This window comes from Nasonia vitripennis (genome assembly GCF_009193385.2).
Source record: "Nasonia vitripennis strain AsymCx chromosome 1 unlocalized genomic scaffold, Nvit_psr_1.1 chr1_random0006, whole genome shotgun sequence".
Classification (NCBI taxonomy): Eukaryota; Metazoa; Arthropoda; class Insecta; order Hymenoptera; family Pteromalidae; genus Nasonia; species Nasonia vitripennis.
In genome coordinates, this window is record NW_022279593.1 from 620,441 (window position 1) to 646,744 (window position 26,304).

Below are 26,304 nucleotides of genomic sequence, written 5' to 3' on the forward strand. Positions count from 1 at the left end.
ATTTTTAACAAGATATTATTTAGATTAAATGCATAAATTAAAAATATTAAAATGATTATAAAGATTATAAACTTTTTTTAAGTAAATATGGTTCTGCAGGATGGAGGATGGTATTAGGTGGAGTCTTAGGGGAGGAGGACTGGTATCTATAAGACTCCCGTGGTTATATGGCTCTAGGCGATGATTCCATGGTTTTTTACCAAAATGATAGGGAGCCAAAGATGCCAATTTTTGGATTTTCAACAGAAAATTATTAATTCATAGCTCCTCAGGGAAGCATTTTTCACTATAGACGTGGATATACTTTTTTTTTGTAAAATGTTCTCACCCTTTCAATAAAAATACTCTTATATATATATATATATATATATATGTGTGTGTGTGTGTGTGTCTGTGTGTCTGTGTGTGTATGTTATACCTATCTTATAAGCCATTTAAACCTTAATAATGGAGAAAGTAAGAGTTCCGGACTATGACCACCAAAAAATTCATGGAGATACCTTTTTTATAGTGGAAAAGTTCCTGTATGGGTCCCAGAATGGCAGAGACCCTGTGTCTTTGGCTAAAAAAGAAGATATCCATAAATTTGTGCTAAAATGATTCAAATTCATATTTAAAGCCTGTGGAAAAGCTTATGAATTGCTTAAAGCATTCCAAAAAAATCACAGAGGTAACAAACATCAAAATAAATAAGTCACCGTAGGAGAAAATGGTTCCTTAATGTCCATCATTGACTAAAAATTCAAAGCTTAGTGATAAATTATTTAAATACATGATTGCTAATAGAAATAAATTGCGTTACTTGGATCATCGCCAAAAAATGATAGAACTTAATTTTATTGTTACAAATATTCCTATCGAAGTCGAAGAATCGTAAATATATTATGTCTTTTGCAAAAAATTATAACATAAATCATGGACTCGATTATAATTTTTCAAAGACAGTGGATAATTAAGTTAATTTTTGTAAGAGATATAATATATTATATTATAATGTATTTTATTTTAATATATATGAACTATATTATATACCATATTAATAATAATTAATTTCTTTCATTTTTCTTACTTAAACATATTTTTAAAGTGGCCTTCAGAGGATGGTAATGTATAGGTTTTAATCAAGGTCCAACCGTATTTCAAGTATAGCATACAAAATTTTGCTTTTAAGTTTATAAAATCTCTAGAGCTAAAAATTAATCAATACATTTTGATTTTTTGAAAATACAATTTTTATTGATTTTATCATTTGCTCAAAAAAGTCATAACCGGATGTTGTGAAGCTAAGATATATTTTATGCAATTGGTTCAGACAGTGCGCATACATCTAACATGTTTATTAAAGCTAGAGGTTATGGCATGCAACATGAACAGTTCAAATTCTAGTATATATAATAAATTGCAATGCATTGTTTATATTAATTTTAATATTTTTAGCGTAATCTTGAGAAGATGTGGGAGCTGATAAAACTTTTCAAATGTGCCAGGAGGGTATTATTTAAAATCCCGTCCCCCAAAAAAATGTAAGATGGTTTAACATAATTTTATTAGTTTCATGGAGTAAAAAACAGTGTTTCTAGCTCCGACATCCCCTCAACTATCAAATAATATTTTAATATTTTTTAAATAAATTATGAATGTATACATAAAATATATATGGTTATAATATACATATATCATGAGTCGCATAAGTAAATTTATTAACCGTAGAAGTATGGAACTAAAATTTATATTTATTATACGATACTTTTCATTTAATTTTTTGGAAAATAGATTTTTTTCATATAACTCATGAAACAAAAGTACATATCGAAACAATATACTTTATATAGATTTATGATTTATTATATTTTTAAAACATATGTACAGATTATATATGTATAAAACATAATAAAATGTAGGATAATTCACTTACACAATCAAATAATTTGTAGTCATATAGATCAGATGACTTAGCATTTTGCGTGTCTTCCTCGATTGGATTATTGTCATCAATTGTAATCGTTTCAACTTATGGTTGAATTATAGGCAACTCTGGCTTAATTGAACTGCAGTTAATTCTATGTAGTTCATCGATTTTTTCCTTGAAAATCAATTAGTAATAATATAATGAATTATAGAAATAATGATAGATTAGAAAAAGTATTATAGTTATAAGTATACAAACCTCTTCAATTGACTTAGCTTTAGTGATAGCATATTTTGTTGTGTGTGGTTTTTTTGGTGAATTTTTTTCATCATATAGATACTTTTTTCTCTTTTTCTCAGACATTTTTTTATCTATAATGTTTGGTTATGACGAGAAAAATATAAACACAGTTTACACAGTGCAAGCACTTAATAGTGCGCATACGCGCGTGCCGTGCTCTCTCTCTCTCTCTCTCTCTCTCTCTCTCTCTCTCTCTCTCTCTACACACACACACACACGCATCGAGGTTTCCTCAACTGGCCGAAGGATAGAGCAGAAATAAAATATGCTCTGCGGACCAAACAGGCTAAGGAAAGAAACTCTGAAGATTAATCAAACATGCATAGTGAGTTAATATTTTAAACAGGTGAAAGCCCCAGTGGTCGGCACTGACCCCATGGAGTTTGGGGATGGGGGGGGGGGGCAAACTCACTTAGAAGCCGCAGAGGTTTGTCACCTGACCCCTGCTGCATGTAGAGGCGCAGGTGATATGGAAATGGAGGTTGATGCAGACATGAATAAGAGAGCTGTTTGTATAACGCAAAGAAATGCACATTCGGACTGCCTTGGCAGCAGAATGGAGGAATTGATGGACTATGTCAGAGACAAGCACAATGTGCACAAACAAATTAAAGATCTTGCCCGGATCATAAGAGCAAGCTATGAAAATCTCTGCATGACAAATGATAATTTACAGCAATGCCAATGCCCGGGAACTCAGAGGAAGGAAACCCAGACCACCCCGAGTCTTAGATCTCGGAAGGCGGGTACAAGAAAGGAAACCCGAACTACTCCGCAGAATAGAAATAGAGGAAACTAGCGGCCTTACTTCGCGTTTTGCGCATAAGGCTCGACCGCTGACGCTCGCGCTTCGAGTTCGTAATGTCTGTCGGTGCTTATACAGTATTATCCTGTTTTTTTTCAATATTGTTGTCAAAGTTTTGATTGGTATTCTTCTGGCGGTCATCAACACTATCATCAAAACTACTGGAAAATTAGTAACTTATTTGTATTTGTATCAATTATTTATTTTTGTTTGTAGATATTCTTAAAATATATCTTATTTTAATTTTATTCTATTGTAATTTCAGATAAATAATACAACACTTTTGTATCGCAGTTTTCAAGAGGAAGTAAACAAGAAGATGATATTTCGTTTGTAGGATTTCAATTAGAATATTAGAAAATTGATTGTTTAGGTATTTAGCATAATTTAGAGGGATGTAGTAAGCTACTTAGAGCTTTTCTTCAATCTAAGCAAGTTTCTTTATTGAGTTTAGGTTTTTCTAGTTCAGTATATACACTTGAATTTTGAAAGTGAATTATACTGATTCAGCTTAAAAGGTTTAATTAATATAGCGTACATCGTTATATGATGCCAAGTTACACGGATTGTATTCGGCGATTACGTATTTCCTAAATTATGCATTTTTTATAATTTAATAAAAAAGTGGTTTAATTTTGTATATATGTATGAGATAAAAGCCAAAATATAACTTTCAGCTTTTAATAATATAGGAAAATTGCTGAAAATAATTGGCTTGGATGGGGCATGTTGCACCGAAGTTATTATTGAATTTATGTATCAAAAAATCGCTTTTAGGGTTGTGTATGTCAAAAAGTGTTAAAAAAAATGTTTGCCACGGTAAAAATTTGTATTTTGAAAATGTCTACAACAACTTTTATATTTAACATTTTCATGTAAAACGTAAATCCGTAATGTTTTATGACAAATAATTGGTTTTTAGCTGTAAAAAATCGATTTTGTGCTGTAAACTCGAGTTATAAGCATTTTCATGATTTGATGTCAATAGAAAAAAGTTGTATTTTAAAAATGTCTACAACTTTTATATTTAATATTTTAATGTAAAACTTAAATGCGTAATGTTTTATGGCAAATAATTGGTTTTTTAGCTGTAAAAAATCGATTTTGGGCTGTAAACTTGAGTTCTAAGCATTTTCATGATTTGATATTGGAGATATAGGAAAAAGATATAGGGATGATATAGGAAAAAGTTGTGTTTTTCAAAGATCTATAACTTTTCCATTTAACTTTTTTTTGTCGAATGCTTAGAATTCGACTTAGAGCTAAAAAACCGTTTTTAGCGATTTTTGGAGGTGACCGCATTCTGCGTATACGTGCAGGATCAAGCCCAAAATAAATCTGTCAGCTTAGTATTACGAGGGGAGTTCGCACACAAATTTTTAGCCCGATTGATTAAAGTCTTTCCGAGATAATCGCATCACAGGAAAATTTTTATTAAAAAAACGCTTAAAAATCAAACAAATTGTGCCCGCATTTCAAAACGACGTAGAGGATCGGAATAAAAAAAAAATAGTTTTTTAGCTTTTGCAAAAGGAGACTTCTCCTAAAATTTCAGCCCGATCGGTCTAAAATTGCGTGAGATATCGCATCTCACACATTTTTCGCACAGGAAACTATAAGGCACTTCCGTGTCGCGGTCGTGCCTAATAAAGGAGCGTGGCAGAAAGTCGTCACAACAAAGTCAAAGAAAAAGAAGGAAAAGGCAAGCAAAGAGGATAACAGTGTCCCTGGTGTTACAAACCAGAATAGGACCAGCAAGGATGGACCTAAGCGGGCAACAGCTCTCAGACTGCATGCTTTAATCATCAAGGCTGCAGAAGGAAAGAGCTATGCAGACATCTTGTCAAAAATGAAAGCGGCTCCGTCACTTAATACGCTGGGGAATAGCGTAAATAAAATACGCAGAAAAGTTGCAGGAGATCTTCTGATAGAGCTTAAACGCACAAGAGAAGTCAAAACCTCGGACTTCCAAGAAGAAGTTAAAGCAGTACTAGTGAAAGGCGCCACAATAAAAGCACTCCAGGAAGAAAAAACCATTGAACTAAGAGATCTGGACATGCTTATCTCAAAAGAAGAGGTACTAGAAGCACTACAGAAGGAAATTGGCGAAGAGAACATCATCAAAGACTCTACGATAACATTTTTGCGAAAGACGTACGGTGACACGCAGATTGCAGTGATACGGGTACCAGCTCAGATAGCGGCTAGGATCACTAAGCTACAGAAGATCAGAATAGGATGGGTCAACTGTAGGATCCGAGTGGCTAACCGCAAAAACAAGCCGATTAAGTGTTATAAATGCCTAGATTTTGGCCATATCGGCAGAAACTGCACAGTAACTGAAGATAGAAGTAAGCTTTACTTTAAATGTAAAAAAAGATGGGCACAAAGCAAAGGAGTGTAAAAACCAATCCAACTGTGTACTTTGTAAAGGAGGCACAGGTGGGAAGAGTGACTCCGCGCATGGTAGCTATGTGTGCCCAGTTCACCGAGCTGCAGTAGAAGCCACTGACAGACGACGATAATGAAAATAGTGCAGTTGAATATAAATCACTGCGAACATAAGAGCCTGCGACGCAACAATGCCGAGGAGAACTCCCAATAATAGACGACCGCCAGTATACTGGTGGGATAAAAAAATTGACACTGCCCGCAGCGAGTCTCATCAAATCAGAAGACGGGAACAGCGAGCTCGGAAAAAATAATAAAATACTGGTCGAGCAGAATATCAATATAGCTTCAGGAGAAAACGCCGTAAGCTTAGTAGTCGACACCGCTAGAACTGCAATAGAAGGGAAGAGATAGAAAAAAGTACTGTGCTATTGTTACACTGGATGTTAAAAATGCGTTCAACTCAGCAAGATACACGAAACACTACGGAAACAAGAGGTATCCGCATATATAAGAAGGATTATGTCTGACTATATAAAAGACAGAATACTTTTGTATGACACAGAGGGCGGCGCAAAAACCTTTCAATTAACTGGAGGGGTTCCACAAGGGTCAGTGTTTGGCCCATTATTGTGGAACATCATGTACGATGGAGTACTTAGGCTAGATCTACCCGAAGAAGCAACGGTTGTAGGGTTCGCAGATGACATTGCAGTAATGGTAGTAGCAAAGCAAAAGGAAGAGGTGACAGAAATCGCAAACAAGGCAGTAGGTACAATCTACGATTGGCTAAAGCAGACTGGACTTGAGCTTGCTAGCCATAAAATGGAAGCTATATTTATATCTAGTAGGGAGAGAATTGAGACAATAACGCTGACGGTGGACGGACACGAAATAGACTCTCAGCCGACCATTATACCTGGGAATCACCATGGACGCCAGACTAACGTTTAAGTAGCGTCTCGAAAAGGTAAGCAATAAGGCAGCAAAAGTCGGTGCTGCACTGTTACGACTGATGCCAAATGTGGGTAGACCAACGCAGGGTCGAAGGTTACGCCTAGCTAGTGTAACTACATCAATTATGTTATACGGTGCCCCAATATGGGCGGACGCTATGTTGGTAAAGTCCTATACAATCGGTCGACATGAAATGTACAAGGTTGTTCCGTCGAGACCCGAGGTGTAAGTTCCGCCGTGAAAACGGTGTCGAGCGAACTCAGCGAGGTCGACGTAGAGCATGTGGCTCCATCTCCCGTGCTCGAGTTGAGCAAGCGGAGTCGCGACTTGCCGCGCTCGCCGGCAGCGCCGCCGGCCTCGTGTCGCGCGCAGCCGGACGAGCGCCGAGTCAGTTGACGATAAGACGCCAAGCTTGACAGCTCGTGCAGTCAAGCTAGCGAACGATCGAACGACACTTTGGCTCTTGCGATTCCATACAAAATTTCCCGACATTCGTAAAAATACTCAAAGATAATGTAGAGTTTGAAGGAGATAAAAAATATCTACGTCATACAAATGAAATAAATTTTCTTACGTTTGATATCGAAGATAACTTAAAGGAGGAAGAAACCTTCCATTGTGGTTCTATATATTTAACGTCACAAAGTGCACGGAATTTTGAAGAAGTAGAAAATTTAAGTAAAAAAGAGAGAGAAAATGTATTATTAAACACGATAAATCTAAATCATTTATCTAAGAAAAAAAGGAAATTTATTGAAGATTTAATATTATCTAATGAGGATATATGCTGGATAGATGGAGATAAATTAGGGACATGTGACGTCGAACAGCATGAGATAAGTTTAATGGATGAAACTCCAGTTTATGTGAAACAGTTCCTATTACCATATACCTTGAAACAAATAACTATCAGTGAAACGAAAAAATTAATAATAAATGAATTGGTTAGATCTTCAACGAGTGCATTCAACGCTCCAGCGTGGGTTGTACCGAAAAAAGGTTTAACAAAGGACGGAAAAAAGAAATGGAGACTAGTAATTGATTATCGAAAACTAAATGCTAAAACAATACCAGATCCATTTCTATTGCCGAATATAACGGAGATATTCGATTCTATGGGAAACAGTAAATATTTTACAACGATCGATATGGAATCAGGTTTTCATCAAATAAAAATGAAAGAGGCAGACATACATAAAACAGCATTTAGTATACACCCATTAGGACGTTTTGAATTTAAAGTATTACCATTTGGATTAATTAATTCACCAAGAGTATTTCAAAGAGTGCTAACAAAGGTACTAGGAGAATTGTTAGAGAAAGAATTTTGCTATGTTTATATAGATGATATAATTATAGTATCAATTACAGTAGAAGAGCATAATGAAAGATTTAATCTAATAGCACGAAAATTAGGAGAAGCCGGACTTAAATTGGAAATGAGTAAATGTAAATGTTTCCAGAAAGAAGTGGAATGTTTAGGTCATATTATTAGCGAGAAAGGAGTAAAAACAGATCCAAAGAAAATTGAAGCTATATCAAAATTTCCAACTCCACGAAATGTTAAAAATGTTCGAGACTTTCTAGGATTGTCAGATTATTATAGACTATTTATAGACAATTTTTCGGATATAGCTAAACCAATTATACAGTTACTACAAAAACAAACAAAATTTGCTTGGAATAAAGAGCAACAACAAGCATTCGAGAAATTAAAAGAAGCTTTATGTTCAGCGCCAATATTACAATTTCCGATATGACTAAACCATTTATAATAACTACAGATGCATCTAATTATGCACTTGGCTGCGTATTATCAAGTTTCAAAACATATGTTTGCAATATACTGTCTACTTTACTGTTTTAGTTATTTGTAGTGGGAACGCTTTATTCTTGTCATCCCTTCCTAGGCGCTCCCTCCAGGACGGGCGTTTCAGTTTTCCTGCTTATTTCTGTTTCAAAGCATCTTTCTGCGGTATGGTTTGTGTTTTTGCATATTATGCAGAATTCCTCTTGCTATCTTTCTAGCATTTTAATCTTTTCACGATTGTCTATTTTGTGTTCCGACTTGTCGCAGTACTCGCAAAATGATTGTCTAGATTTTCTTCGATCTTCTAAAGCCATTCATTTCTTGCATACGCTGACTACATGACCTGCCATTTTGCAGTATTTGCAATATTTCCGCTGAAGACTCCTGTTGTAATTATTATTGTTGGTTTGATGCGTTTGTTGTTTGTTTTGAAATGTATAACAAAATTTCGCTGTATGACCCGTTTCTTCATACATCTGGCATTTAAACTGTTGTTTAGGTTTATATTCCGCAACAAGGATTTTTGCTTGTTCACACTCTATTTTTTCATGTCCAACTGTTTCACAAATCGTACAAATTCTGAATGGTGACCTGCTTTCGCCTACTTTACAATATTTTATTGTATGACCTTTTTTATTGCACTTTTTGCACATGACATCTGGAGAACTGTATGCCCCATAAGGTCACAATATTCACATTTATCTATATTATTGATCATTGTATATGAACATATATTTGGGTTATGTCCTGTTTCTTTACATTTCCAGCATATTTCATAATCTCTTATGTAAGGACATTGTCCCACATCGTGTCCCATTTCTTGGCAATATTGGCAATGATTATTCTGCTTCTTGTTGAATCTGCATGCGCTAATCGAATGTCCTGGTTGGCTCCAAAATTTACAGATTAACTTGATTTTATTCTTGACATTCATGCAATTATTAGAAAAATGATCCGCTCCTTTACAGTATACACATGCTGCTGCACGACAAAAAAGAGCCTCGTGCTGGAAGTCTCTACATATTTGGCATGTCAGTACTTTCTGTGGTTGCTCTATTCTTCGTTCATAATCTTCGTACGCAGTGGTCACGGTACCTCTGCTTATCTCTTTTCTTTTCCTTATGTCTGTTTCAATTTCTATTGCTGCCTTTGAAATGGCTTCTACGGTGTTTTCTGCCCCTAACTCATATTTTATTTCTGATTTAAGACCTTTTTTATACTTCTTCGCTGCTTCTGCGTTCAATTCTCTGTCAAATCTTGTTAGTTCATCTGCTGATACTCCTTCTTGTTTTTTCAGTTCTTTTATTTTTAGTACTATTTTACGTAATCTATTTGTATATTGGACCACAGTTTCACTTTCTCCTTGTATTATTCTACGCATCTTAAAAATAAGTTCGTGAATATCGTCGTCGATTGGATATAACGTTCTAACTGCATTTATTAATTCATCTATGGTTTTTATCTCGTTGCCGCCCAATGCTTCTTCTGCTTCTCCTTTCATTCTTACATTTAGGAGGTTTGTCAGATTTCCTTCATCTATAGTATCTATAAGATTTCTGACCTGTTTTAATTTTTTTATGTAGTCCGCTGCTGTCATATTTTTTCCATCGTATTCTGGTACGCAGTTTGCGATATCTTTCAGATTCAAGTTCAATGGCCATGCTGCTTCCGTTGGAGGGGCCATGTTTATGATGTTCTCTCTTTCTTGATTTTCTCTGTTATCGTAAGTTTGATTTACACTTTTTTGTGTGGTAAAAATTTTCTTGTCTGGTAGTTGCTCAAGATCTATTAGGCTTTTATGTTCATTTACACTTGTATTGAACGAAAAGCTTGTCGAAGACCTATCGCACTCTAATCGCATTCTCACAATATAACGTATTAACGTTATATTGTGGGTCTTTTGAAGTTCCTATGACCAGGCTTTGTTCCGCTTGAAATCCCCCTATATCCGAATATCGCTTGTCTTTTTCAAGTTCGAATGTCTTAATTAAAATTGACTCATTTGCTTGGAACCATGATAAGTCTGTTTGAAACGTTAAACTTCTTCGCTTACTTGGAACGCTGCTATCATCCTAGCTTTCCTGTTGTTGCTTTTTAGGGCTTTCTGGTATATTTTCATTTACTAGACTATCAACTTTCTTTTTTGATTTCTTTTCGTTACTAGTTTTTGCTGCTACTGGTACTTTTGGTATGGTTCCTGTATTTTTTAGTTTGTTGTTGCTTTTATCTTGAGTCTTTGGAGGTGTCCTTTGTATCTTCAAGCTCTTCTTAAAAGCCTGTTCTTCGGGTAGTCCTGTTAGTAGGCTGTTTTTTAAATTTGGATTTTGTTGAACTTGTTGTCTAGTCATTCTTACGTTCTCTGGAGTTTTATCCTCTGTTGTTGCTTTATTGCTCATTTGAAATTTTCATTACTCGATTAAAAGTAAATTCTGATTGTTTTACTAAAACCCATTGAGTTTTTAAATTGGCCTATTTAGTGTTTGTTTACGTTTAGTTCTACTTCCGCGTTTTTGCTACTGTTAGCAAGTTCAGTAGGTTATTCGCCGCAACGTGAGTAGCTGCTGAAATTTGATCTGATGCCGTGTATAAACGCGACACATGTATTACGCTTGTTCTGTTTCTTTTATCTGTGTCATGTATTACGCTTGTTTTCTTATCTCTGTCTGTGTCACCCGAGCTTGATACTTCTTGTAACGTTATTTTTACTCGAAATTACTTTACGTCTGTTTATTACAATTTTATTTTGTTCAATGCGGTTATATTCACGCTACGATATTGCCTCTGCTTACTCGAGAATTTTTTTCAATATTCTTGTATTTAAAGTGTAAATTTGCACTATTATTGATGTTTTTTTTTATTCACTATTATTGTAGTTAAGTAAGCTTTGCTATTATTATTTTTATATCGAGTGATTTTACTCCTATTTTTATTAATTTTGTATAGGAACCATATTGTTAATTGTTCAACAAATTTATTGTTGGGCTTTCCTTAATCTTTGCTAGATTTTATTCTGTATCGGAACCAATTGTTACGTCCTGACTATCCTAAATTGAATAGATAGGAACGTAATGATATGTGTAGTGGCGTGGCTGTAAGAAATTGTTAATTCGCGCCTAACACTCTCACTGTTAGTAAAATAAATGTGAAACTTACCTTTACGTTGAACCTGGTACTAGTTGAATAGATTGCAGCTGTAGACTCGTACTGGGTAGTTTGGATTTTCTCGTAAATGAATATAACTCACAAGTCTCGCCGACTTCTGGCTTTTGCGCTTCGGCTTTCCTAGGTCCGGAGCGTCCTCGGTGAGGGGCTGACTACTTGCTGCCTCCTTCAGCGTTGGCGTGCTTCGCCGGTTGCGCTATTGCTGCAAGCTTCGAGTCGAACAGCTTGCCTATGGCGTCAACCAATAAGGGCAGGGTGTCGGTTTGCTCCGCAAATCTTATGGCTGCCACCGGCATTTTACCGCCAGTCTTCGGCGTTCCACCCTTAAAGGTGCATTCGGGGACGATTTCTACACCGGGCTTCGGAGGTGCTCGATACGAGGCTTCGCATGCTAGAGCGGCCTCGACTTCGACTGTTGCCTCAAGCAACTGCTCCACGGTGGAGAAATCTTTCCGCTGGAGCCCGCGTTTGAGACTAGGCAGCATATTATGGTAGATCAGATCCAGTTGCTGGCTAGTGTCTGATCGGGGAACCATCCTCCTCAATATACCTTGCAGGTTATTCATGTACACCCGCACGCGTTCGCCAGGCCCCTGCGTCCTCGAAATTACTTCGCTCAGTAGTTTCTGCTGGTAGCCTTGCGTCTGCCCGTACCATCGCTTGATGCACTCGCAGAAATCGTCCCAGCTAGACCATTCTCCCTGTTCGGAGAGCCGGTTCTGTAACCACTCGTACGCATTATCCGTCAATACTTCTTGTAATGACGCACGCATCTGCGCATCGGACAGATCTTTCAGCATTCTGCGTCTTTCCATGCGTTGCAAGAAGTTCTCGACACTCTGTGACGAGTCCCCGGTGAACTTAATCCCCCATTTGTTCACCGCAGGACCGATGGGTCTGTTGTTGTCTTCGCGACCCAGCGTAGTTGCTACTGTCACTCAGCGCTTGCGTATGCGCGTTCGTCGCATTCGCATCCCCCCCCCCCCCTATCAACTACTGCGGGTTGCGAATAGAGAGGATTCGCCGGGATCCAAGAGTTGAAGGCTCTACCAGCCACCGCGCCCGCGTCTTCGCAGAAGCTGCCGTGATTCATGTGATTGATACTATACTTATCCTGGAAATTCATATGACCGGCTCTGCGTGAATTCTGTGAATTACTCTCGCTTGCTGGTGGCTCCACCCTTGTACTGGACGCTATGTTAGCCTCAATCTTGCACATCAGCGCCCTCATCGTTGCGGTATTCTCAGCTATCGACTGACTTAGCAGGTCATTCTGAGCTACCGAATTTTGCGCTGATACTTCGTAACTCTGGGCGTATTGTCCGCTGCAACGCTCGTCTTCACCGTACCCTCGGTTGAGTGGTTGATTGCTCGTTGTTGCAGCGCTTTGCTGAGATCTGGTGTCTAATCCGCCAGTCACTGCTGCTGCGCCCATGACTGCGCGTGGTGCAGTGACCTTGACACTGCGAAACTTTCCTTTTTGCAAGACGTATTTGCCTTTGCTTTCGCTCGCCGTAGTTGTCGTTGTCGTCGTTGTCGTCGTTGTCGTCGTTGTCGTCATTGTCGTGGTTACTGTCGTGACCAGATTCCATGTCGGCACCTCTATTGTGACGATTCTATTCTGGTCTCGACCTTGCGCCTCCTGCGCCGTTAACCTGGCTTGGTCTTCCGGCGTCGATACTGGCGCCTGTGCCTGTTCACTCTCCTCAGTGACTGGCATTTCTGTGAACGCGTCACATTTTCATCGCGTTTAGCAGTTGTAGATTAGGCCCTGTCGATTGGCCTAATCCTTGCGCCGGTTGACCTTAGTTCATCTCGATCGCCGGCGTCACCACGACTTCGTTGGCCTCGATCTCTTGTTGTAACAGCTTCAGAGGGTGCGGCTGTTTGGCGTCATAATCGCCCGTATAAATCGAACGTGTCGTTACTTGTTCAGCCGTTGCGTCAATGACTTACGCAGTTCTTCCCTGTTCACTCGCGCCATTACTGTCGAGGCGTCCAGGCTCTCTCTAAAATCTGACTCGGTATACTCTCCGATGAGCAATCTGTTTAGCCTAGCAACGTGATCTAATCGCTTGCCGTCTGGCTTCAACTGCATACTCTCGAGGGCATCGTCCATCTCTTCTTCGTCGATGCCCAAGCACCGATTCTCGACGACCTTCTCTACTTCCTTTGCCATGTTGGTGTGTCTTCTGCGTCTAACGACGTTTCGTGGTTGCGCAACAACGACATGGCAGCTTCCTATCCTACGCACTCACTCCAGATAGCCCTTAGATTGTATTATTGTTGCTACAACGTAAGCTGCAAAAATACAACCTTTCTACTCACACACTTGCACACCTAAGCGCGTCGCTGTGACGTAGATTATCACGCGAAATCGAATAAAACGAAAAATCGAATTCATATAATTGGACCGAAATCCGTAAAAAAATTTAATTACGCCAGATAAGCACGAATTGCTTCTGGCGCGCGCACTCGTAGCACCGCTGTGCTCTCACTTGGAATGCACAGTTTGAGCTACAGGCATATACGCACTCATACACCCGAAAAAAAAATCCGATAAAAGACGAAAATATTTTTCGCGGAATTACGCCTATATCTCGATATGCGAGTCGAATGTGTTCTCTTCTTGATAAGTCTGGAGGTCTTCTTGGCTGAAAACTGGGCGTATACTGTTCCGCGACTTCCCGTGGAAGTGACTTATACCTCGCGCCCGTCGCGTTCTCGTAGAATTTCCTCTATGTAGCGCCGTAAGCACTCGCACTCTCTCTCACACACTGCCGCTGCGCGCTTCGCTCTACTATAGCGTGCGTGGACTATACTTTGCGGCTACACGCGTTTGTGTTGCCGCTTTGCTGCCTTTTGTTGTTTAATTATTAATAATTAAACTTACAATTTCGCATATATGCTCTGCTTTCACACAAGACGTCACGAAAAAATAATTATGCTACTCTCTATTCTAACGAGAGTGCTTTAAAATTCTCTTGACAACAAATAGAAAATTATTCGACTCGGAGAGCATGCGATACTAGTGTCAGCTTCAAGTTTGTTGAAGCTAACACGCTGCTCCGAGTCGTTTAATTCTACGTCGTGTGATAATATCGGTAGATATTTGTTCTCGGCCTGGCAACAAAAATCTCCGATTATTATTCACAGACTTCTCATGTGAATTGCGTTCGAATTATCCCTATACGCCGCACGAATAAATTCGAACGCCGCTCAAATCAGCCTGATTTGAGCGCGACGTAAACAACACGGGGATGATCGTGTTTACTTCGCACGCGCGACCTTCTGAAATTCGCAACGGTTTCTCGCTCGCGCCGAAAATCGCGAAAATTACAATATTTGCGCGTTCCTTCCTAAGTAGCCCCACGTTGGGCGCCAATGTAACGGTGTGTAAATCCGATCAACGAATAACTCGTTAAACGACTGGATCGCGTTCCCTCGATGCGGCGGAGGACTCCTCTCCGCCCCCGAAACACCTCCGTTGCATGCAGCTGTCTCAGCTGCTTCTGTTTTGCTGGGTCTACGCGTCGCCTGGCGCGTGCTACTCAACTGCGTTAGATAAGTACCAATAAATAACGCCCGGGGAGGCGGCGGTATTCGCAGGAAGGAACAGGAATCGGAAGTAAGCGAGCGAGTTTTAGCAATGACGACAAATCACGTAAAATAATAAGACTAGGGTTATATTTGCTAGTTGCGAAATAAACGTGAGTCGCCAACAACTTTGTGACTCGCCGCGACGCCAGAATGATCACGCTCGCACGCGTATATCGTCGTGAAAGTCGCGCGCGCCGGATGATACACACTTGCACATACACTTTCTCCCATGCACTGCGCGTCACACAAACCTTCTCTCTCTCTCGTCGACGACGTTCCTAATCCTGGACAGGCTGCAAGACTTGGCCACTGCGCTGGACCGCTAGGCAGGAGGATCAGGATTACCCGGACTCGGCGTCGCACTCACACACAAGTTACAATTCGAACCGCTGGACACAGCACAGCACACGATATCACGAAAGTTTTCGAATTGTACGAGCGAAGTCCTGTGTTTACCTTCCGAAGGCCAAGAGCTATCTGAGCGCGCACCTGGAGGATTAGCCCGCGCGCTCGTTCTCTCTATCTCTTTCGCGCCTATTGCCGAATTCGCACGTGTTCATTATCGCGCGCGCAACTCTACGCTGTTTCGGCGCGGCGCAGCGGTACTCACCGCTTCGAGTTAGCCCGGTGCTCAACTCGTTACAACCCCTCCCCCCCCCCCGCCCCTAGAATCGATCTATCGACCAGATGGCGATTCTATCCATTCCGTCCATGACGAACCGAAGCTTCGTGCATCGCGTCCGCGACCAGGAATCTGGTGATGCCGGGGCGATAAAAAAAACACATTATAACGGTGACTACCGTTGTTGGGCTTTATTTGCACGTGTTTTTCGGTGTCGTCGACGGGTTAGTAGGTGTCGTCGCATGCCCGCGGTTGCTCGAACCCTTCGGACGACCGGGCCTCCTCTTCTCGGTGTTGACCTCCACTCTAGGAGTCTCTGGCGTAGGTCTCACTATATATATATATTTATTTATTTATTTATTTATTTATTATACCAAGATAATAGCTTAGATAGTATACATCAACAGTACGCATACTATCAAGCCTTGTAGAGGTAATCTAAGTTATCTGTGCACAAGCTTGGTATGTAACAAAACAAACTTAAAACTAAAAGATAATTTCCTTATCAGATCCTTACAACAACACTATTTACATTTTCTTTTCTTAAACTTTAACAGATTTAAAACTATTTGAAAAACTAAGTTTTGGTTTTAATCCAAAACTTAAGTTTACTTTTTGCCGTGGTTTTGCTTACATCTAATTCCTTTAGCTCACTTGGTAGTGAATTATAAGCTATAATGGCATTATTGTAACTGTTTTTATCACTTACTCGTTTTTTGCTCTTTGGTTCAATTAAGCTTTTTTTCCTAGTAACACTTGGATTCAAAATTAAAAAGTTGCTTAAGGTTTAATGGACTATCTTGTATACTAAAAGTATTTTTATTTAAATTCTTAAGAATTTTCCTCTGTAAACTTTGCAATAAATCACGGTTATTTCTATAGGCACCACCCCAGGCTACTATTCCATAGCTGATTATGCTATGGAAGAATGCATAGTATATCATTCTTAAAGTTTCTGTTGACATAATGTGTGATAATTTGTAGAAAATATAGACTAGATACTTTGTTTTATTATATATTGGATGTGTTTATCTCATTTTAGATTGATCTCTATGACAATTCCCAGGTATCTGTAATTCTCAACTCTAGTTATCTTTTTATTCTGAATGTTTACATCAATATGCCTCGGAACACTGTCGCAATAGCTTCCAGATATCATAAAAACTGTTTTATCCACGTTTAGAGATAACTTATTTACCGCCAACCATTTGCATATCACAGTAAGAAAATCATTCATATTTTTTTGCGCCTTTATCCACGTATTGCCTGTTGCTATTATTGCAATATCATCTGCGTACGATAGAATTTATTCTAGTGGAATCTCCTTTAGAGCATCATTTATATATAAAATTAATAGGACTGGACCCAGTATCGTACCCTGTGGAACACCCATATCTATCACTTTCTACGCCGTCAATTTTAACAGTTCGATATCTGTTATATAAATTGCTTCGAAGCAGATCCAACGCCTGTCCTCTAATACCAATACAATACAGTTTATCTAATAACAACTTATGGTCGATTGTATTGTTACGTCGGAATGTGCGTAACCCACCAATATACTTACGGTGTCGAGTCCCTATCTTCGGCTATTATTTAATATTTTTATTTATTCAAAAGAAATCCCTTTTGGCTACCGCAGACGCGGTCACTGCCTTCCGGGAAAGGGAGCCGGATAACGAAATCACTTTAAAGCCGTTAGAATTTTAAGAGCAACTACGATTTTATTCACTCGATTAGAAAAGAAAGAGAAAAGTACCTTTTACAATATGTGTGTGTGTGTGTGTGTGTGTGTGTGTGTGTGTGTGTGTGTGGATGTATCGATGTCTCAGCAGGAAGCTGCAGCTGTGGGTCCTTGGCGCTCTGGAGCCTGGTGTCGGTGGTTCAGTGCGGTCAGGCTGGTGTGCGTCTCGGTCCTCCTAGCTTGTCCCTCTTTGAAGCAGGTGTTGACAGATGGGCGCTCCGATGTGTCGGCTCTCTTTCCGTGATGAGAGAGGACGGTGAAAGTGGCGCTTGTCTTATTCTTGACACGATCATTTAGTTTTTGTATAAGCTATTCTTTCTCGAACTCTTTAACGTATCCGCACTTTTTAATTGGTTTAGTGCGCACTAGTTTTATTGTGGTGACAAAGTTCGTCCGCGCTGTTCTGACTCGCGACTAACTGATTCGATACTGATTTGAATAGTATAACTGATATCGACAGGATCTGGCGACTAGCAGCGATTTGTTTTGTATGACGAGTTCAAGGAAACTGACCATGTGTACCCTTTTGCTCCCGGCCTTTATATACTGGAAATTCTGTAACCTCTATTTTCCATATTAGGAGTTCCTAATATTCTCACAACTTTTCTCTTGACTTTGCGTGACCTCGTAAAATTTGTATTACCTTGAGTTTTTAGGTAAAGCGTCTTGTTATAGCTCTCCGGCTGCTTTTCGTCGCCTGCGTACTGTCATGTGTAGCTTTTCCCGATTCGTTTTCCCGCCTAGAGCGCGGTTTGTCGCTACGCCTCTAATCCTATTTTTGTAGGAATACTTTGTGGTGGGAAATACTGCTTCTTGCGGCTGCTGCGATGACAATGCTCGCGAGTGTCTCACGTATGTGTGTTTCTTGTTTCGTGCGTAGAAAAATTGTGTGACCTACTTAAATTGGTGACGTAGGCGCGTAATGGAATCGGGGATTCCATTACACCTCCCCGCCCGAAAAAGAACGGACGAGTGAAACTCGGCGTTCGTAAAATTTAGTATGTGTGTGTGTTATAAGTAATGATGGGTATTTTCATTCTCCGCACATCATTATTTATTTACATAATTTGTTGCAAGGTACTTTTCTTTGATACATAAATTTTGATGAAAGTTTTTCTTTTCATAGTTTCCGATGCGTACAGAAATGATTTTTCGTTGCACAAATGTTAATTTACAGTAATGAATATTTTTCGTATCTTACATATGTGATTACTGGTAGATAATGGATATTCTTCGCATTTTACATATAAGATTTCATATAGTAGGAAGGAAAACATTTTTTTACAATAATGGATACTTTTCGTATTTTACATATAGGTGAAACCAAAAGAAATTTTTACAATAATGGATATTTTTCGTATTTTACATATAGAAAGATGTTTACAATAATGGGTTATTTTGTATTTTTCGTATACTATTACTGATAAAGGTGATTTTTTATTTACATTATGTGGAAAAAAAATTTTGTTAGTGTGATAGGCATATGTTGATAGGTGTATAATTTATTTAATTTTTGTTTGTATATGAATGATAGTTAACTGTAACATAAAGAATGTTAATTAGTATATGCAGATATTTATTAGAGTTAGTGTTATGCCCTAAGAGTACTTTTCTCTTTTTATTTTACAATTTATATTTTCAATTGATTTTATGCAATAAAATTCCACCCCGCCAGAAAAAGAATGTTGAAAATGAAATTTCAACGTTCTTCCTGGCGTGTGCAGGAGGTCCTATCATGCGCTTTCGTCGGTTTCCAATTTTTATTACTTTCTTTCCCAAGCTCCTTTTTCTGAAGGACATGTGTTTTTCCCCACTTTCTTTCCTAGTCTAAGGTGCTCGATTTCTCTGATTTTTTTGGCTCGTCCTCGAGATGCAGGCTGATCTGTTATCAGTCTGTCGAGTGCTTTAGTAGTGTGCAGTTAGTTTGTTCGTGTCTGTTACAGTTATTTATTCCGACTTTCAACAAAATGTGTGAGGTAAGAGAATTTTAATATTTTTATTATTTTTATATTGAGCTCTACTGCGTTTTATTTCATTATTTTGTTTATTGTTATTGATTTTTCTTTAGGTGGTTGATGTTATTAAACTGATTGAAGAAAGTGATTTACCTTGGGAGCCTTGTCATAATTTGGGCTGGGGCTGGTGTGGTGTTTCTTTTCATTACGAGACGAGCCCTTCTCGGATTATGGTTAAGCGTACTAATTATGGTGTCATCTCGGTTGGTAAATATTGTTGTTTTCTTTTCTTAGTTTGATTAGTGTTTATTTGGACGCGTTTGTATGTTGTTTTTCTAGTATCGCTACCCTGTGCTTCAATGTGCTGTGAGTCTGGACCTAATTCGGGACTGTTTCATATTATGTCATGTCAAGGTGGACGAATTTCCGAGCTCTCTTCACCGATGTGCTGTTTACCGGTTAAGCTTTGCCTCTGCCCCTCCTTTAATGCAGTGGGAAACTGAAGGGGTATGTATTGTTTTTTTTGTGTTTATTCTCGTTTTGTATTATATAATTTATACGCAGTCTAACTGTTGTCGTTTTCTTTTGCAGGTTTGGATTCCTATCCCCCTGATATGTTTCGATCTAAAAATATAGATATCCGATGTTGTTTTCAAGATTTCTTCGTAAACGGAAGTGTTTATTGATTGTTATTTTCTATAGACAAAGGAATATTTACGATATAATTGTATATAGTTTGTAAGGATGATATTTTTAAATAAATGATTACACAGCCCCACAATAAAAAAAAATTGTAATTCCCAAAAACTTGACCACGGTACTTATATGTTTTTGGGATCGCTGAATCCGAATCCAAGGTCATTTTAACCCCATCAGATCTTAAGTCAAGGTCAAATAGGGGTCAAATTATCAAAATACATTAAGAAAAGACTAAACCATGGTATCTTAGGGTTTTTGGGGTCGCTGAATGCGAATCCGGGGTCAGTTTAACCCCATAAGAACGTTCTCAAGGTCAGTTGAAGGTCAAATTATTGAAATACATGAAAAATACACTAAAACCATGGTATCTTGGGATTTTTTCGGGCGCTGAATCCGAATCCAGGCTTATTACAACCCTATCAGGTCATGGTCAAGGTCAGTTGAAGGTCAAATCATAAAGATTCATAAAAAGTAAAATCAAACCATGACATTTAGGGGTTTTTGGGGTCGCTGAATCCGAATCCAGGGTCAGTATAGTCCCATAAGGTTATATTTATGGTCAGTTCAAGGTTAGTTTGAGGTCATGGACGTAAAGAGAGTGAAAAAAATAGTTATAAACTGAAACAATGCAAAAGGTAATGTAAACCATAAAGCAAAGAACAATATACATATATGCAAGTACAATCGTATCCTTTAAAACTATATCATAGTTTTCTGCTCCTTCATTTACATTAAATTTGTTAGAAGTATATGCAATTCAATAAAATACCCGTAAAAATATTAAGCCCATTACTCTTTTTTATGGTAACGAACTATTTTATTGGCAAATGATCTACGAAGTGGATTACGCTTCCGCTTCTCCGATGTTGATGGTAGATCTCTTTTTAACGACCAACAGTAATCTGCTAACATATTTACGCCCCATCTTCCTTGGTACCTGCGCTCCATTTCCTTGATATCTTGGTGAAATCTCTCCCTGCTCTTCGCTGTAATCACCTAGGTTTTTTGGAAACTCATCAACATGCGAATATAAAAAGTGTAATTTTAGATTCATTAGACAGTCTTGATTTTTGTAACTATTTACTAAATTTAAAACTATTTGTTCGTAATTTGGGCTCTTATGATTTCCAAGAAAATTTTTAATTACGTCCTCTAAACATAACCATGCTTCTCTCTCTGTATGATTCATTTTCGTAACAAAAATTTCATCATTTATCAATCTTACGAATCTGAGGGCCATTGAAAATTCCTTCATTTACTTTAGCATCACTTAATTTGGGAAACTGATTTCGCAGATACTTAAAGCAGCTACCATCTTTATCTAAAGATTTTACCCATTGTTTCATAAGTCCCAATTTAATGTGCAGAGGTGGTATAAGAATTTTTGATGGATCAACAAGTGGCTTTTCTTTTATATTCTTCGAACCCGGTTTGAACATTTTTCTAAGGGACCAGACACTCTTTATGTAATGATTCTTTCTATCCCTACTATCCCATTCACATAAATAGCAAGTATATTTTGTGAATCCAGATTGTTGCCCCAGAAGTATTGTTATGATTTTAAGATCCCCACATATTTGCCATTTATGATCATTGCATTTTATTCGGTCTAATATTACTTTCATGTTACAGTACTCTTCATTCAGTATTACCGAATATCCTATAGGAATGGCTGCATAAACATTTGTATTGTGTAACAGAATGGCTTTTAAACTTCTCGTCCACGAATCGATGAACAATCTCCACTCGTTGGGGTTGTGACATCCATGTTTAAAGCAATTCATCAACCCAACTATATCTTTGCAGTAAACTAAGGAAAATTCTTCATCTTTATTGAAATAATCACGATATTTCTTATCTCTGTCTCGGTAGTAAGAAACTTGAATTTTTCCAGCTTCATTAGTATTTTCTTTTAGCCATGAAGCCAAGTACTCCGCCCCATCCTTTGGTAGGCCCAAATCGCGTATGAGATCATTCACTTTTTCTTGTGTAAGTGGACCTTTCTCCTTCTTAGCATTATAGGGGATGTATTCCTCGTCACTTGTATCACTTGTACTAGCAACGTCATTGTCTTCATCAGGCGATTTTTCTTCTTCCGCAATAACATCTCCTTCCTCCATTTCTTCTTCTATCATTTCATCTTTATCATGTCTTTCTAAATTTTCCTCAAGATCCATACTTCCACTTACGTACGTACCCAGTGGATCTTCTCTTTTATCAATTGACGATTCATATATAGGTTTCGTGACACTTTCAACGTTAGCGTAATTAATGTGCGACTTGATTTTACTATTAACTCTATGCAAATTCGTATTACAAAAATAATAGTCTTCTTTCCTTAAAGGCGCCTTCCATATCGTAGGCACTTTTATTTTTACTTCAGTTTTGCCATTTTTGCCTTTCTGTAGCATTTTCCTACATATTCCGCATATGATTTTAGGAACCCAATCAAATTCGTCAATTTTCATGTCTAAGTCAAACATGTTCTTGTACTGCTCTTTAATATTTTGATTGATTTTTCTTCTATTTTTTGGGATCTTATACTTGCCACAAATGTAACAAAAACTATCCCGTTTTGCTATAAGGCATTCTTGGTCACCAGACCTCAAGTGATAAATTCTTGTAGTATTATACTCTTCGAAAGCCAAGTTTCCCACTAAAGAGCTGCGGTCGCTCGATGACGCCTGCGGGCCCGCTTGCTCACCCTGACCAGCCGCCGATACTGGGGTTCCGAATTCCTGCATCGTAATTTTTTGCTGTTTGTCTGCCATGACGGCTCTAAAGCCTTCACCCAGGGGTTTAGCCGACCGAAAAAAAGAATCGGTCGTTTCCCACCGTCACCACGTGGAGGTACCCTGGGGCAAACCAACAGCATATCCATATCCGTTCGTATCAAGCAGGAAATACAAGTGATAGAAGTGAGATGAAGATTACTGTAACATGACTTTGGAAATCTTTTGGGAAAGAAGACCTTAACACAAACCCAAGATAGTCAACATCAATCGTCTTGGGACTTACACTGAGAGAGACACCCGATAATGAAGACTGCCTAATGAATCTAAAATTACACTTTTTATATTCGCATGTTGATGAGTTTCCAGAAAACCTAGGTGATTACAGCGAAGAGCAGGCAGAGAGATTTCACCAAGATATCAAGGAAATAGAGCGCAGGTACCAAGGAAGATGGGACGTAAATATGTTAGCAGATTACTGTTGGTCGTTAAAAAGAGATCTACCATCAACATCGGAGAAGCGGAAGCGTAATCCACTTCGTAGATCATTTGCCAATAAAATAGTTCGTTACCATAAAAAAGAGTAATGGGCTTAATATTTTTACGGGTATTTTATTGAATTGCATATACTTCTAACAAATTTAATGTAAATGAAGGAGCAGAAAACTATGATATAGTTTTAAAGGATACGATTGTACTTGCATATATGTATATTGTTCTTTGCTTTATGGTTTACATTACCTTTTGCATTGTTTCAGTTTATAACTATTTTTTTCACTCTCTTTACGTCCATGACCTCAAACTAACCTTGAACTAACCATAAATATAACCTTATGGGACTATACTGACCCTGGATTCGGATTCAGCGCCCTTGAAAATCGAGTTCAAGGTCATAGGTATTTGTGTCATTCGATGGCCCCCTTTACCCCCTTCAACTTTTGTTAAGGTCATTTTTCGTTAAAATTAGTTTTTCCATGGTTTTTTGTCGTGGTCGGATTAAAATGAAACACCCTGTATATAATGACCATAATATTTTTCTCTTTTAATATTTTTTTTTTTTTAACCATTTCGTTTCTTTCGCCCTCTACGTAACTATTATTAGTAGTATCGTCGTCCGTCTCGTATTCGTATACATATTTAAAATAAATAATGATTCCCGATGTTATTAACACAAGTATGAATATGATCGCGATTATTACAGAGTATGATATTAAAACGGTTTGATACATAAATTGTAAAAACTTTTCCTTTGTTATTTCTCGGGCTTCTCTTTCGATCTCCCAGAAATATTGGTTTCCTTCTTCTTGGCTTAATTCTTCAAAAATTTCGTTGGTTGTTTGCTCTTTAAAAATGTGCGTGAGTTTCTTTATGTTCAATGTCTTTTCTGGTAGGATTAACTCATGGTTCGGGTTCGTTTGTGTCACTGATCCTTATATATTCATGCCCTTGAACTCGATGTTGCATGCGTTGCGAATTTTTAGCAATCCGACTCCATCCAGTGTGACATTTGGTTTGCTGAAGGCGTACAGAATATTACCTGTAGATTTGAGAAATGTCATGTAGTCAAGGTGTTCTTTTTTATAGACTATTCGGCAAGTGTTGTAATCTGCATCCTCTGGGTTCATCAATAGGAGTAGTAAGTAAGCCGGTATGGGGAGACATAACAAATGACGTCATCACTGGCGCATCCTTATCTTATCAATGTAAACAAGTAATAAAGATAAGGTATCATGTTTATACAAACAAGTAATTAAAATTATCTTTATTACATGTAATATAGATAATTTTAATTAATTATTTATGTAAACAAACAATACCTTAACTAAATTATTTGTTTACATTGATAAGATAAGGATACAATAGTAATGACGTCATTTGTCTCCACACACCAAGTTAGTAAATAAAAAAATCATTTCTTACAATGTATAATGGTTTTTATTATAAAAAATATTATTATTCGAATTATCATAAACAATATAAACCCAATCACACATGTGTACACATACGTACACTTACGCGAGCACACACACAATCGTATCGTCTGCTAATGCACGAGGGACACTAGCTTCTTACACTGCGCTCTCTCTCTCTCTTACGCACACACTCTTCCCCTCTCTCTCTCTCTCTCTCTCTCTCTCTCTCTCTCTCTCTCTCTCTTACGCACACGCTCTTTCTTACGCACACGCTCTCTCTCTCTCTCTCTCTCTCTCTCTTACGTACACGCTCTCTCTCTCTCTCTTACGCACACACTCTCACACATCACTCCTTACTCTTAATTACTAATCTAGGCACACACACACACACACACACACATACACGGGTAAATATAATTAATGATAAAACTTACGCGTTCACTATACACTCACGCACATAAACACAAAATTTCACGATACGACGTCGATTGTCTCTTCTTCAGCACTCGCCTCTATCTTCACGATGACAAGCTTTCCCCTGTCAGCTATGTTGTCCGGAGATGCAGGCGAGTCGAACTGACAAAATTCTTCGCCTATATCAATCTCCGTATCGACTTCATCACCCTCCGCTTCCTCCTGCTGCAACTCCGCTTCCTCCTGCTGCATCTCCGCTTCCTCCTGCTGCTCCTCTCTTTTCACAAGATCTAGCATAGCAGCATTTTCATCGGCATGCGCCACCTGTGTAAAGATACACATAATTAATCTATTGTGACAAACATAAGATATTCACCTTATTAACTAACTAACCTCCTGCTGCTGCATCACCTCCTCAGCAACCACCTCCGTCTCCTCCCTCTTATCTGTTCCTACGCTGCAACACCACAGTTCTCTTCTGCTGCACGTCGTTCAGCGTCGCGCCCTGCACTCCGTGCAGTACGTCCAGCGTGTGCGTATGGTCATACGCTTCATCACCCGCGCACACACTTCACATACATTCCCAAGCTTAGAGATGTAGTAATTGACGGGGCCGATGGAAGGTGAACTTTTCATGATGTGCAGCGTGCGTTTGATTTCTTCACGCTCCTCATACAGCTCAGCATACGTGTCGCGGTGCTGCTGTATGAGCCGCGACGTACGCTCCATCCGTGATTTTAGGAGAGAGCTTTTCTCCTCCAACTGACGTAAAACAACACTTTTCACAGACATCCTAGTGGAACTACGATCAACTTGGAACTGACGACTGTAGTCGAAGTAGTCATCTGTAGGGCCTAGGAGGAGAAGAAGGGACGAAGGAGAAAAATTTAGACTTGTGCTGATTATTGTTGTGCTCGTACACCCGATACCCGAACGAGCTGGCTTTTACGAGCGCGAGAGAGCATAACCTTTGACTCTCAAGTGCTCTTCGCAGGAAGTTGATATTTTTTAGTATCCACTTGTCGCCATGAGTCTTAGCAGGCGATACCTATACAGCGGAGATGAATTAGTGTGACAAAACAACTATACATGCTCGATACTGCTTGCTGCTCGACGAACACGGGATACTTTTTTTACGATTGTGTGTGTGTGTGTGTGTGTTAGAGAGAGAGAGAGAAAGAGAGAGAGAGAGAGAGAGAGAGAGAGAAAGAGAGAGAAAGAGAGAGAGCATGATCTTTGACTCTCGACTGCTCTAAGCGTGAACTTGATTTTTAGTATCTACTCGGCGGTA

The 26,304-nt window shown here is 38.6% G+C and overlaps 1 protein-coding gene across 18 annotated transcripts in view; it reads right to left on the reverse strand.

The window, feature by feature from the left end:
* Positions 1-26,304, reverse strand: part of Dop2 (dopamine receptor type D2) — a 572,837-nt gene that overhangs the window by 161,769 nt on the left and 384,764 nt on the right. For 3 of the 18 annotated variants that reach the window (XR_004227947.1, XR_004227940.1, XR_004227941.1), the window contains one exon: positions 1,916-2,083. Coding sequence is in view for 1 of the 5 variants with exons in the window: in XM_031932099.1 (XP_031787959.1) it covers positions 19,409-19,461 (53 nt within the window). In the remaining 4 variants the exon portion in view is untranslated. 18 annotated transcript variants of the gene reach the window in all.